General features: G+C 50.3%; 1 protein-coding gene across 2 annotated transcripts in view; it reads right to left on the bottom strand.

Annotated features, from left to right (window-relative positions):
- Positions 1 to 218: 218 nt before the first annotated feature.
- Positions 219 to 12,678, bottom strand: part of PHF12 (PHD finger protein 12) — a 31,376-nt gene continuing 18,916 nt past the window's right edge. The window contains exons 7-15 of one of the 2 annotated variants that reach the window (XM_080562809.1): positions 11,974 to 12,138; positions 11,143 to 11,304; positions 9,257 to 10,073; positions 7,163 to 7,285; positions 5,638 to 5,781; positions 3,963 to 4,061; positions 3,368 to 3,450; positions 1,649 to 1,787; positions 219 to 1,383 (exon numbers count right to left, since the gene is read on the bottom strand). In XM_080562809.1, coding sequence (XP_080418935.1) covers positions 1,049 to 1,383; positions 1,649 to 1,787; positions 3,368 to 3,450; positions 3,963 to 4,061; positions 5,638 to 5,781; positions 7,163 to 7,285; positions 9,257 to 10,073; positions 11,143 to 11,304; positions 11,974 to 12,138 — 2,067 coding nt within the window. In that variant the 3' untranslated portion in view covers positions 219 to 1,048. The remainder of the gene's footprint in view (positions 1,384 to 1,648; positions 1,788 to 3,367; positions 3,451 to 3,962; positions 4,062 to 5,637; positions 5,782 to 7,162; positions 7,286 to 9,256; positions 10,074 to 11,142; positions 11,305 to 11,973; positions 12,139 to 12,678) is intronic. The other variant, XM_080562810.1, reaches the window with a different exon arrangement.

Raw genomic sequence — 12,678 nt, 5'->3', positions numbered from 1 at the left:
TCGCACCCGCAGCTGGAGCTCGCCCCCCGGGGCGATGCAAGCTGCAGGGGGGCTTTCGGTGGTTGCAGCAGGATGGGTGGAAAAGAGGGTAAAACGGTAAAAAAAAAAAGCAGGGCTGGAGGTGTGCAGTGCCCCGCGCTTGAGATGGGGCAAACGAGATCCCCCCCACCCCCCCGGGTGGTGGGCACAGAGTGAAGACAGACAGGCAGAGAACGGGATGTGAAGTATTTGTTTTTATATACAGAATACAGGAAAGTTTCTGTAAAGTCTAAAACGTTACAATTACTATGTACAGTGGAGCTAGCTGTTCTGCGGGGGGGGGGTGGGGGGTGGCGGCTTATAAACAAAAGAGACAGACAGGTTACGACAAACGAGCTGCTACAATAGACAATTTGAGGAACGTCATACCACATGTAGCACTGTACACAGCTTTAAAACATTGAAAATGCCATCACTGATGTATTTACACAGAATCCAACACTTTTCCTTATTCGAAATAAAAAATAGGATGGACACCAGGAAAAGAACTCATTTCTCACTGCCCATAATACACAGTAGCTACTTGTAGTGCAACCATAGCAGGGAGGGATGGGAAAAATAACTGTGGGAAGAAGAGCGCTTCTTTACATTAAATAAAACAATGATATTGTATAGATTTGCTGTATGAAAACTGTATTTCTCTTTTAATATAAAACTATTGTCACTGGCACAAAATAGAACAAGTTTCTGATTATTTTACAACTGCATGGGAACTATCTGTCAGAGAGAGTCCTCGAGTCAGACAGCGGTCGCCCCTCGCTCTGACGCGTCCTGCTCTCGCTGCAGTTTTCCTTTTAAAATGAAATGTATAGTACAAATATATGTGCAAATGCCCCTAAAACTTGAGCAAAAAAGAAAAATTAAAAAAAGTTAAACGTTCTTCATTTCATGCAAACGGCGTGTGAACAGTCTCTGGGCCGACATAGAAAATCCCACCTCGGTTTGTACATTTTTGCATTGCAAGAGTCTGAGGGCGTTTCCTTGCTCCAAAGCTCTCTTCCTACAATTCCTAGGGAACAGAGTTGGACCGCAGCACGGGCACCTGGTGGGGTTTCAGAGAAAGCTTCTCCTCCAAGTCCATGTCTTGTACTAAGGCAGTGTCCCCCTTGGGCTGTTTGGTCGCAAATTCGGTAATGCTGAACACAAACTGCAGGCAGCCCAGCTTGATGTAACTGCCGTGGTGGAGCAGGGCCGTGCCCTCCCAGCCGGCCCCGCTGCCCCCTATCAAGCTGGAGCTGCTGGCTTTGCAGTTGCAGGGTTTCCGATGCTGCCCTTGCGCCTGCGAATTCATCACAGTGGCTTCTTCATGCGGCTCCTCTTCCTGCTTCCTGCTTTTATGTCGCTCTGGAAAAAGACAAACCGACGTCAGGTTCAGGCTGGACGGAGCCAGGGGTTTGTTTTAATCAACGGGGGCTGCTGCTGGGGTGCCTCGGGAGCCAAAACCCTGCAGCCGTGAGGCATTTCAGCAGCAAAGGGCTGACCCCAGGGCTGCAGAGGAAAGGAGAGACCCCCGAGAGGTGCAGCAGCCCCGAGGAGGAGCGACGTGCACCCGCTCCCGTCCCCCTCCAGCAGCTCCCCCACGTGGGGCTGGCCCCATCTCAACACTCACTTATCACGCTCTGCACTTTGGCAACAATACTGCTGGGAGGAGTGGGCGCCATCTTCTCCGAGAAGTCACACGAATAGAGAACGTTGTCCACGGTCGTCCCATGCTCACTGTAGTTCAACAGCTCGTAATGTTTCGTATTCTGAAATGGGGAAGAGGAGGAATCGAGACACCAGGTCAGAAAGGCTTCTGCCCGTGTACCCACTGGGAGCGCTGAAACACGAACCCCTCCCTCCCTACAGCTGTTGACGGTAAAATAAGAGCACTCAAATTATGTTCTGACTTCGGAGAGCAGCAACCCCAAGCCGGTACACGGCTCACGCTCACAGCACAGCTGCTTTCCAGCGAGGGCTGCAGCCCACGATGCTTCCCAGCAGGCAAACAGGGCCGGGCAGCTTTGAAGAGGAGCGGCTTTTACCTGCTGCGCTTGAACCAACAGATCTTTTGGAAATGGATTCAAGCTGATTTGTGCGCAGCAAGCACACTGTTTTAACAGGCTAAGTTTGTGCCTAGTGTGGCTTAGTCCTGTGCCTGGCAGGAAAGAGGCGTGCTTTGGAAAGCAGGCACAAGATGACGAGAGGGGTACTGGTGTGCAGCAGCAGCCACAGGGTAGAGTGGCCTGGATTTACAGGGCTTCCATGAATACTGAAATGCCAGGAGACGTTACGGTGACATACAGCATGACACAAGCAGTGTTACACCCAGCTGAACTCTGCAGAGGATGTCAACAGCGTAGAAGAAATTCCAGGTTAGCTCACAGGAATCATCCGACAGCAAGAGCTTGTCCTCACAGGGCTAGGAACTTCAATCAAGTTACAAAAACTTGCCACACAAGGGAAGTTTTCAAGTAACCTGCTAGACTGCAAACACCAAGGCCAGAAGCAGAAACTGCAGACAGAGCTAAGCAGGGGAGCTCTGCCTCTTTTTAGAGCAACCACAACCATGGGAAGCTTTCCAGAGTACAGAACAAGTTCAGTGATTCCTTCGGATCAACCGCTGTGAGGAGATGCTTCGGCTCAGATGTAAGATCTGGATCCCATTACCACTCGTGCTCTGTAGCTTGTAGCGCACCGGAGGAGCAGCTAAAGCAGTTTGTGGGTTAATCCTGGATCCTGCACAGCAGCTGGTTGAGAAATCGTGACAGAAAAGACTACCTTGCTTCAAAAACTGTTGCCATGCTAAGAGCCATCTCCTGTGGCACTTTTATTGGCAGACCAGTCTGTTCACTTCAAGAACAAACTCATCTCTGGCCTGTAGTTAAGAGGCAACCGTAGACCTCTGTTTACACTGAGCTTAACTAAAACTTTAGTTAAATAAGAGGCATGAAGCAGCTCCCTGTTTTGTTCCCGTCGAGGTTCTACGTAGGCAAGTAAAGCTTAGCTTTTATTAGCACAGCTGCATCAAAAGTATCGAACCATTTCCATGATTTTTTTTTTTTCTTCCCCTAGATGCCAGCAGTGACAGTGCTTACTTGTGGTCAGTCTTTGTCCACGAGCAGTTAGCTCAGAGAAATCATGCTGGCAGGGCTCTGTGCTTCAGAAAAGGGTTTGACAGAAAATGCTGACGCAGCCTTCACTGGAGTGAAACCATTCACAGCTCTGGCTCTTACTTTGTAGCCCACAAAGGAGCACCACACAAAGACAACCTGCTGCCTGCATCGCCAGCTCCCACTGCCATGCATGCCAAATGAAAAAAAAATAAAATAAAGACTCAGGCTCTCACCTCATCGTAGAATATGCAGGCATGTTTGCCGGACACGTAGTTACAGTGACCATAGCTTGTAAGGCACACATCCATATCAGCTCCTGTCAATGGGGAGGACAAAAACGCTGGGTTTATTTCAGGGAAAAAAAAAAAACCTGTCAGGCAGCAGAGAACAACAGACAGAATTAAACTTCAATTAGCAAAACAACAGGGGAGCAACTGCCTTTGTCCGCACTCCCAGGACCGCATGAATAATGCTGCGATAAGCCACGAACAAAGTTTCAGTGGGGGAAGGGAGGGTTAGCTGCTACATGAGGCAGGAAGGCTGCAGAGTATTCTGATGTTGCTGGGCCATTCTGGAGTGCCAAAAGAATCTAAGCAGAGAAATAAAACCCACAAGCAAACCTTAACTCTCCTCTCCATCAGCCGGTTAACCTCTAGGAGCCATCCTGCTGTTACAAAGGTGGAAGATTCAAGTGGATGGGGAGTTTCCACCATTCTCGTTAGCAAAACGGGTCCCTTTTCTTCAACGCCCGCTTGGCAAACAAACAGGGAGGGCCGGGGAGAACCACCCTGAATCTTAAAAGGTCACGCTGGGGAAAAAGCTACTCACCTGTCCCGATGTAGAGGGTTCGATAGCACATATTGACTGCACCCCCCAAGCCCATCAGAGGATAGAACACAGCCCGGGCTTGCACTTCCTTTCTTTGCGCTGCAAGATAAAGAGAAAGGACTTGAACAATCTTATCAGCTACACAGGCTGCTGGATGCCAGGCTCTCCAGAAAGCACAGATCCTAAGAGGGACGCAGGCAGCTTTGGCCTAAAGGTTTCCCAACCCTCTAGGAATGCGTGTGGATTAAACATCTTTGTCATCACGGAAAATTGTTCTTCCCAGTAACCCACACAAGCCGTGCAATCGTGGAGCGAGCACAACGGAGCCGTGCTGGGGAGAAGACAAGCTTCCTACCACTAGCTTCTTTCTTAATCTCTCCCACTTTGGGTAATCAAAGACCTGCCTCTTGCTGTAAAAGCACCGCTTTAAAAAAAAATATTGGTGCTGGTGAACGTCCCCAACTGAACAGCTGAGATTTCCCCCTTCCAGCAAAGCTGCAGGAAAACCACACGGGTTGAGCAGGGTCCAGGACCGAGTCTCCAGAGCAGCTCCCTGGCAGCAAAGTTCAAATCACACCTTCTCCCACGCCCGTTAACTGGGCAGAAAATCGTCTTCTGTGGAAGAGAGATCACGCTCCCGACCCCACAGGCCTGCCAGGATTTCGGCAGCTGCCTTTTGGAGATAAGCCCCTTACGCACGCAGAGCCTCTCCTGATCGCACATCTGGGTGGTAGTTTTGCAGCAAGAGCGCGGTATCAAAAACCAGAACATGAGGATTACAAGAGATTGTTCGCAGAGTCACCTATGTCAAGAACAGTGGTGTTGGACGTGCAGAGCTTAGTACAGCTGAAACACGCGGCCTCCCATCTCTGCACGGCTGCCCTGCACGAGCCCTTTCAGCTGCCCGGCTCTGCTGACTCAACAGGGCTCACTAGAGGTTTTAGATCTAATTTTTAGTTCATCAGCAACGCCAAACAGTCAGCTGGATGCATCATCCTGTCCGGAAAGGGCCAGGGGTTAAGACAGCACCAAGCTGCCTTTTGGGAGGCAGGCTGCAAGAATTTCCAGGGCAGCACAGGAAAGCAGCTCGAATCACAGCCTGGTGCTGCGCCCTACAGCAGCCTTCAAAAAGACTGACAAAGCGTTTAGAGAATGCTGCGATGCTACAGCAGGCAAGCGCAGAGTTTCAGAAGAAGGTTACTGATACCAGCAGGCTTCCCAAGACCTTATCTTGGATATTTAGCCCCAGGCCCATAGCAAAGGGGGAGCAGGCAACTGCTCCTGCACCAAGGCTGGCCGGTTAGTGCTTGAGAGCAGATTAAACTGACTGCATGCAGAGGAACAGGAAGACACGATCCCTGTCCAGATTTAGGTGTTAATAATGCCCACACTGTAAACCAAGTGACCATAAACAAAGCTAATGCCAAACTCAGGCCCGTGGAGATTGTTTTTATTGCTATAATTTGTAAAAAAATAAAAAATAAAAAAATTACACAGAGGGACCTGTAGGAACTTCTGGCCAGTGGATAGCCAGAGCAGGAAATGCAGAGAAAGCAGCCTGAGAGGCGGCACCAGCCAGATACCAAAAGAAGAGGGAAGATCTTCAACGAACAGGCAAGGGAATGCCAGAAAGCTACGGCTCAACCCAAACCGACTGTTCTAGGGCTGCTCTTACCTTCAATGTGGTTTGCCACAGGAGATTGCTGATGGGCACTGACACTGCTTGCCAGAGACTGAGCTTTGGAAGGGAAAAGCTGATGTATTCTCTGCAAGGCCAGAAACTTGATCAGCTGCTCATCCAGCATATTTATCTCAATCTCTGTTAATAAACAGAAAGCAATTAGTCAAGTTATTCACAGACAGGGTGCCATCTGAGCCGCGGTGGATTTAACCGTCCCGTTTCCAAGCTTGCCATTTGCTTCACCAGCAAAGGCTGCCAAATCCTGCAACACAAGAACGTTACGTACAGGCGGTCTGTGCCTTCGTACCAGCATCTCACGTGAGCAGCACGTGAGGAGAGCGTCAGCTCCGTCTAGAAAGCTGCAATTCAGGCAGCAAGCACAAGTTCAGGGCAACGAGGACTGATAAACTGAAAATCTGCTGTTTCAGCTCAGAATCAACGAGTCTGCAGAGGTGGACATTGCCCCTTTTGGCAGCAGCTTGGGTCCTTCTCGGGAAGCTTCATTTCCTAGCCACAAAGGCTGACCCTGTGCTGCAGAGGAAAGCAGTAACCACTTCGAAGCAGCTACATGCTCCTTCTTGAGTCACGCGCTTTCAGAGCGGGGTCAATTAACCAAAACAAGGTAATTCAGACAAGACTTTTAACCAGCTTTAAGGCAGATCTGCTGCTGATAGCTGCGAAGCGTTCCTGTTTGTGAAGCCCCATGGAGATCTGCCTTCTGGTAGCAAAAGCAGGCTGGCCGACCTCTTCTTCACGTCAGCACCAGTTCGAACAGCAGGCAGAAGCAGAGCCACAACGGCCTTTCCCGAGAGCACAGAGGCAGCCCGGCCGAGGGGAGCAGTCGGGGTTCACCCAAGAAAAGAGGGTGACCACGCCAGAAAGGCTCTTGTTCAGAAGCAGGCGCTGCCGACAGCCTGCCGCGTTGTGCTGGGTACCAATCTCCTCCTCCTCGAGTCGCTCCGCTAAGACTTGGCATTTCTCGCCAAGTGCAACAAAAGGAAAATAAAAAAACCATTATGCCAGTCTAGGAGAAGACTGACAGAAGCAAAAATCAATCGGAAAATTAACGGAGCCAGTAAAGCCTCATGACCCGGGTGACTGCTCGACTGCAAGATGGAGAGCTGTGGGCTTCCTGCGCACAGGGGCTTGGACCCGATGATCTTTCGAGGTCCCTTCCAACCCCTGCAATTCTGTGATTCTGTGATCAGGAACCCCTGTGGGGTGCAGGCAGCACCACGGCACGGCAGGGCTGCAGGTTTCTGCATGCGGATCCCACCTGGAAAGCAGCCCGTGGTGATTGTTCCCCAGAAAAGCTTCAGGCAGAAACACTTCATCGGCCTCGCTGCCTTGGCAACACTACGAGCAGGGAAGCGCGTGGTATTTAAGGAAAGGTATATCCAGCCCCTCCCTCACCTGACTGCAACCCTTTCATCTCAGAGCTTCTCCTGAAGCAGAGCCTGGACGCTCGGGAAGCAAACAGGCAGGGCTAGCAGAGACTGAGAACGAACTAAATACTCACCGCCGTCCACAAACGCTTTCAGGGAACTGGTGAGGTCCAGCATAGCTGCGGAGTTTGAAGTGAGTGATGAGGGCAGAGTTAAAGCGCTTCCTATGGATAAGGTGCTGGGACTGACCTTACCATCTACAGAGAAAGATGGTGCAGAGAAGATATGTCACTGTGACGTTCGTGAGACATGCACCCAGCCCTCAGGCTGCTCGCAGCTTCCAAGCTGCTCAGAATGACTAATTCTGCTCAGAGGCACGCTTTGAAAAAGGCCTGAGCTACAGGCCGTGGGCTTTCGTCCCCTCGCAGAAGGATTAGCGCGCGCCTCGAACGCAGGATCAGCTCTCGGGCTCTGCACCTAAATATTTAAGGCTCTGCTCCCCCGTTTGAAGGGGCAGCGATGAGAGGCTGCAAGCGATGTCATGCTACAGAGACCGGGAAGACGAGCACCGAGCCCCCAGCAGCTCCAAGAGCTGGCTAAACCTTTGCCAAGTAGCTGGTCTAGGCCTGAACATGCAGAAAAAAAAGCACATTTGCTGCATCCTTTTGGTTTCTGGACGATTATCGACTGTGGGGTGCAGTGCGCTGTCTGGTAGGAACGTGACAGTCGTTTGCAGAATTTATTATCCACCAAATAAAATCCCACTGCCTTGGCAGTGACCGCGCAGCCGAAAGAGGCGATGGCAAATGCCAGAAAGCAAAATCCCTTCAATGCATGGTCGATACCACTTCTTCTCAAGTTGGTCTGCTTAGAGCTATGGTAAGCCTGAAGCTTATGAAAAAAAAAGGGGTTACGAATCACTGGGATTTTTGTAAATTTGCACCCGCTCCGCAGACCACCATTTAAGATGTAAGTCCACATGCGTCGTGTTAGACGTAGTCTATCTGAACACATTTACGTCTTTCCCAAGAGAAACTGCATCGAAATGACGATTTAATGGGCATTTTGTAGAACCCAAACTTCACGCTAGAAGAAATTTAACATCTTAAGTAGCTGCAAAATGATGGAGGGTTTGGTTTGCCGTGCTTTTCGAGCCACGAGCAAGAAGCTTCCTACAGCACAGCCCCTCTTCCTCCACCTAAAGGCCCCCCAGCCTCGCACGTCTAAGCAGGGCACAAATTAGCAGCCCTAGGGTGAACTCAGTTTGTTCGGCAATAAGCAAGGAGGCCAAGTGCTCCGGGAACTCCTTCCGAACAGGAGATAAAACCCAGAAGCCGCCCATAAGAAATCTTTAAGAGAACAATAAAAAGACGCTGCCTGCGTTGCCTGGATCGCTCCACCCAAGCCTGCCACTGAGCAAGGAGGACTGCAGAAGTGACGGACAGCTCTGGCGCGTCCTTTCCAGCCACTGCTTCCAACCCAGCCTGCCCAAGGGGGCTAACAGCTTGAGGCTAGAGCTGCTGGGGCGAAGGGAGGAGGAGAAGGCTTTAAGTGAAAGCTTATTCCAGCAAAATTTATGAATTATGGGCAGTCACCCCCGCCCTCACCTATCAACGTCTTTGGCTTGATGGCTTTATACTGATGAATGGGTGCACGCACTTCAGCAGCAAGGTTTTGGGGGTGTAACTCGGGACAGCAGCAGCACATCCAGCCCGTAACTGCCCCACGTGAGCAGACTGGCAGGCACTGAACACACCGCAACGTCCAAGCCCACATTTGTCAAGCACCGAGGCTGCGCAGCTGAAGACTTCCAATACCTCCATACGAGAGGACGCAACCATCACCAGAACAGAGACCAGAGGTGCAGGACGGCCGTTCCGTGAAGGCCTGCCTTGCAACCAGCCAGTCCTTTAGAGCAAACGGGTGGTTTCAGAGCAGCAGCAGAGCAGCCAGCTGTTGAGATGGTGAGACAGCAGGATTTACACCCACTGCTGCTCTCCAGAACCAACTGGATCTATCACCTTGCCTCCTAGGACGGAGTTCCCCGCTCAGATACGTGCATCCCATGGCTCCCATAAAGGGACCTAGGACGGAGGAGACCTAAACTTCCCCCTGCTCTCTACAGAAAGCCATATTCCCCATTAAGCAAGGACATGCTGCTAGAGCCTCGAGGTTAGCTCGAACGCCTTCTCAGCCCTGGGGGCCAGGATCAGCCCTTGGGCCCTTACCTGAAGGTGGTGCTGGTGAACAGAATCTGTTTGTGGACCCAACAGCTGAGATCCCATCTCCTGCAGCCTGGGGAGCGGTGAGAGCCCTGGTGGCAGTCAGAGGGGAGCCCACGGATCGCAGGTCTGCTGTCAGCGGCGGTCCTATCTGCGTCTGCACATTCTTTCTTTGCAAAGTGCTGGTGGTGTCCAGGCTGGCACAGGAGCTCGATATGGAAGTAGGTATACTCGTGACCGGCACAGAACCCCTTTGTGCACAAGAAACGGGTCCTGCGACGTTCTCCGTTTTGACAACGGTTCCAATCGTGTGATTCAGAAGTCCACACGTCGCTGGGGGCGTGAGGGGCCTAGGCCACGTTTGCCGGTGAGACAAAACAGGTATTGTGTTACCAGATCCGATCAGCCTCGGGGAGTCAGTCAACTGGGCCGCAGGCTCGGACGAAACGCCGTAGAAATGAGGACCGTTGACTTTCACGTCAGAGGCTGTCGGCCCGTTAGAAGTCCCGCAAGAAGACACCTTCTTGGATTTGTCTATACAAGAGCTGCAGTTGACATCTTCCTGTGACAAAGTCTGCTGGGGTTGCGAGGAGCTCAAGGAATTTTGAGTGGTAATCCCTGAGGTGCAGGATGACATGGAATAGAGGGAAGGTGTGGGTGCCTTGTCAGCTGCCTGGTAAGGGTTGGCGAGTGCGCCGTCTGCCACGATAACAGGCTTAATATCAGCCTTCTCTGTTTGTTCAGAGTCCCAAAGCGAAGTCATCTGCTTAGCAGATAAATGTTTCAATATGCTGCACTGGAGCGCAACAACACTACAGAGCCACTGGGAGGAAGAAAAAAAAACAAAAAGCACGTTAGCTCCACAGGCAGACGGTGCTCCAAGCCTCAGCCACCCCATCGCCCGCCCAGCCCGCAGAAATTCAGCTGCCTGACTGCTGCAGACCGCTCAGCATCTGTTCTGGTGCTCATCTAGCACCAGGAGAAGACTTGGTTCAGACGTACACGACTACATCCAAAATTAGGTGGTGTTTATCTCCGTGCTGGGGACAGTACACCGAGGAGCTGAGATTACAGGAGAGGGAAGGTGGCAGGCAACTGCTCCCTCCCAGACATTCCCCTCTTCACATTTAAAGCGTTGCAAACTTTTCAGCTAGTTACGTACGTATTTTCCACTGACACGGGCTTCTCTCCAAACAAAACCCTCTAGCTTACTGTTTCGCGCTGGAAAGAAACGCTGATCTACCTCACGCCATTGGGAGCCACCTGCCAAAGCAGGGATGGAGAGCACCTCTTCTTTTACACCAGGTAGAGGACAACCAAAATACTTAAAGTTTTGAGCTTCACAGTGAATGTGCCCACACCATATATAAGAACCCTGCCCGAGCTAACAGGAATCAGACCACAGCACTGATTGCAAAGCAACGTGCCTCCACATTGCTGAACCCAGCAAGAAATTTCATGCAAGACTTGAACGCTCACTCGACCTTGATTTGAAAATCTAAGGCTATCGGCAATAAAAAGCGGCCCAGAAATGTGACGTTAACATACGAAAGTGTCAGAGAGCAGCCTTACATCATCGAAGAGGAAAGTATTTCCCCTCAGCCAGGAAATAAAACTGACATCTAGACAGAAAGCCCTCAACTCCACCGTTCAGACCAGAAGATTACCTCACCACTTTCCTGAAGTGTCAAACGAGGAGCTTTACATTTCAGCTGCAAAGCCAAAATGAAGTTTTAATGGGCAAAAGTGTCAGACCCAAGACAAGCTATCACCTTCAGACGTACGATTTTGAGACCGGTTTCCTAGACAACTGCTCTGATCACAACTGAAATGGAAGAGGACCGTTGTACCGAAGCGACTACAGACAGTCCAAGCATTTTGACTTCATTTACCTCCTGTTGTTCTGTCTGGCTGGCTAAGTGCTCAGTGTTCAAAAGGTGCTTCTGCAAGGGTTCCTCGGGGATCCCGTTACAGATCAGCTCGCCGTCTCTAATTGCTGCAGGCGCAAGTAACGGGGGCGGAAGCCGGTATTGGGACTTTATAGCATCAGGAACCTACATTGTAGAGAAAGAAGATGACACATGAGAACAATTACTCAAGAATGACTAGTTAAATGAAGTGCCTAACCAGCACTGTGCTTCGTGTTTGCAGCTTTGTGACCCAAAGGAACCCTGCAGACAATACATTAGAAGTTTCAAGTGCCGAGTACTTTAATTTAATGCAACTATGCTGAAATTAATAGGTTTCATTCCCTTAGGTCAGGCATGACTTCAGCACAACGTGGTGGCTCCAGCATAAAGAAAGTCATGCAAAGAAAAGGCGAGGTAAGAAGGGAAACGTTTAAAATACCTATATGGCATTTTTCAGGCATTCTGGCAGAAAATGCTTTCTGTGGTTTAACAGGGAACATGCGGCAGCCCAGATTCTGACTCTGGTGCCACCTTCAATAGGTTTGTGTTGTACTTCTCATGCCTGTGTTAGATTTACAGGCTTGCTTCTAAGAGCTGAGCGTTACGGTTGCTGGAAAAAGAGCTTCTTAAATCCTACACGTAGCGAAAACTGCTCTGACTGCCGACTTCCAGACCTCTCACCGCACATTTATTCAGACCCCACCTTCTTCCTCCTGCCCCAACAAGGCGATCCCTATGGGGCACGCTGGATTCCCTTCCAGACTAAAACACGTGCTTGGGGAATTCTGCCAGTACCTACTTGTTTACACTCACCTTCAAACCCTTTCTCTTCACTGACTGAAGAACTCTGCGATTCGGAGGATGTTTCTTATGGATTCGGTTTAAGAAATCCACTTTGACAACATGCTGAGATATGGTATCCTGGAACCGGTCAAATACTCGGCACCGATTACTCAGGGTCAAGTTCTTCTGGTTCAGCTGGGTGATCAGATAATGCCACAGAAGTTAGGGATCTGCAGGTCACTAAGGCACCCTAAGACTCTCATAACGCCTCGTAGCACTGGCAGTACAGCATCAGCTCAGCTTTAGACTATTTGCTTCCTGCGGCACTAACCCTTTCTGTTAAAGGGCACATTGCTGGAGGTGAATACAAAAGCACTTAGAGGCCTCCGAAGTAGCATCAATGCTCTCAGAAGCAGTTTCTCTGGGCACAAGCCCTTTGTTCCAGCCCCCTGTTTCCTGAGTATTTAGTCTCAAGTACAATGCTCTTCCACAAATGAAAGCTCCCGCTTGGAATGAACGCTTTTTGGGTTAAGCATGCAAAGAATTACTTCCCCTATTTGTAGCACTGTGCTGCTTTGTGTCACAGTTCTGGAAGCTCATCTAGATCTTAAGGAGTCCAGTCTGAAAACTAGACAAGCTGCCAGTGAGTCACAATCTGAGCTGTCAGCTTCAGTTACAGGAAGGAGTTCCCCCATCTTTATATTTTATTGCAGCGAGCAGCATCATATTCCTTTG

This window comes from Anser brachyrhynchus (assembly GCF_964034855.1).
Source record: "Anser brachyrhynchus genome assembly, chromosome: 20".
Classification (NCBI taxonomy): domain Eukaryota; kingdom Metazoa; phylum Chordata; class Aves; order Anseriformes; family Anatidae; genus Anser; species Anser brachyrhynchus.
Note: the sequence above shows the minus strand (reverse complement) of the source record. Positions and strands in the feature narration are given on the sequence as shown.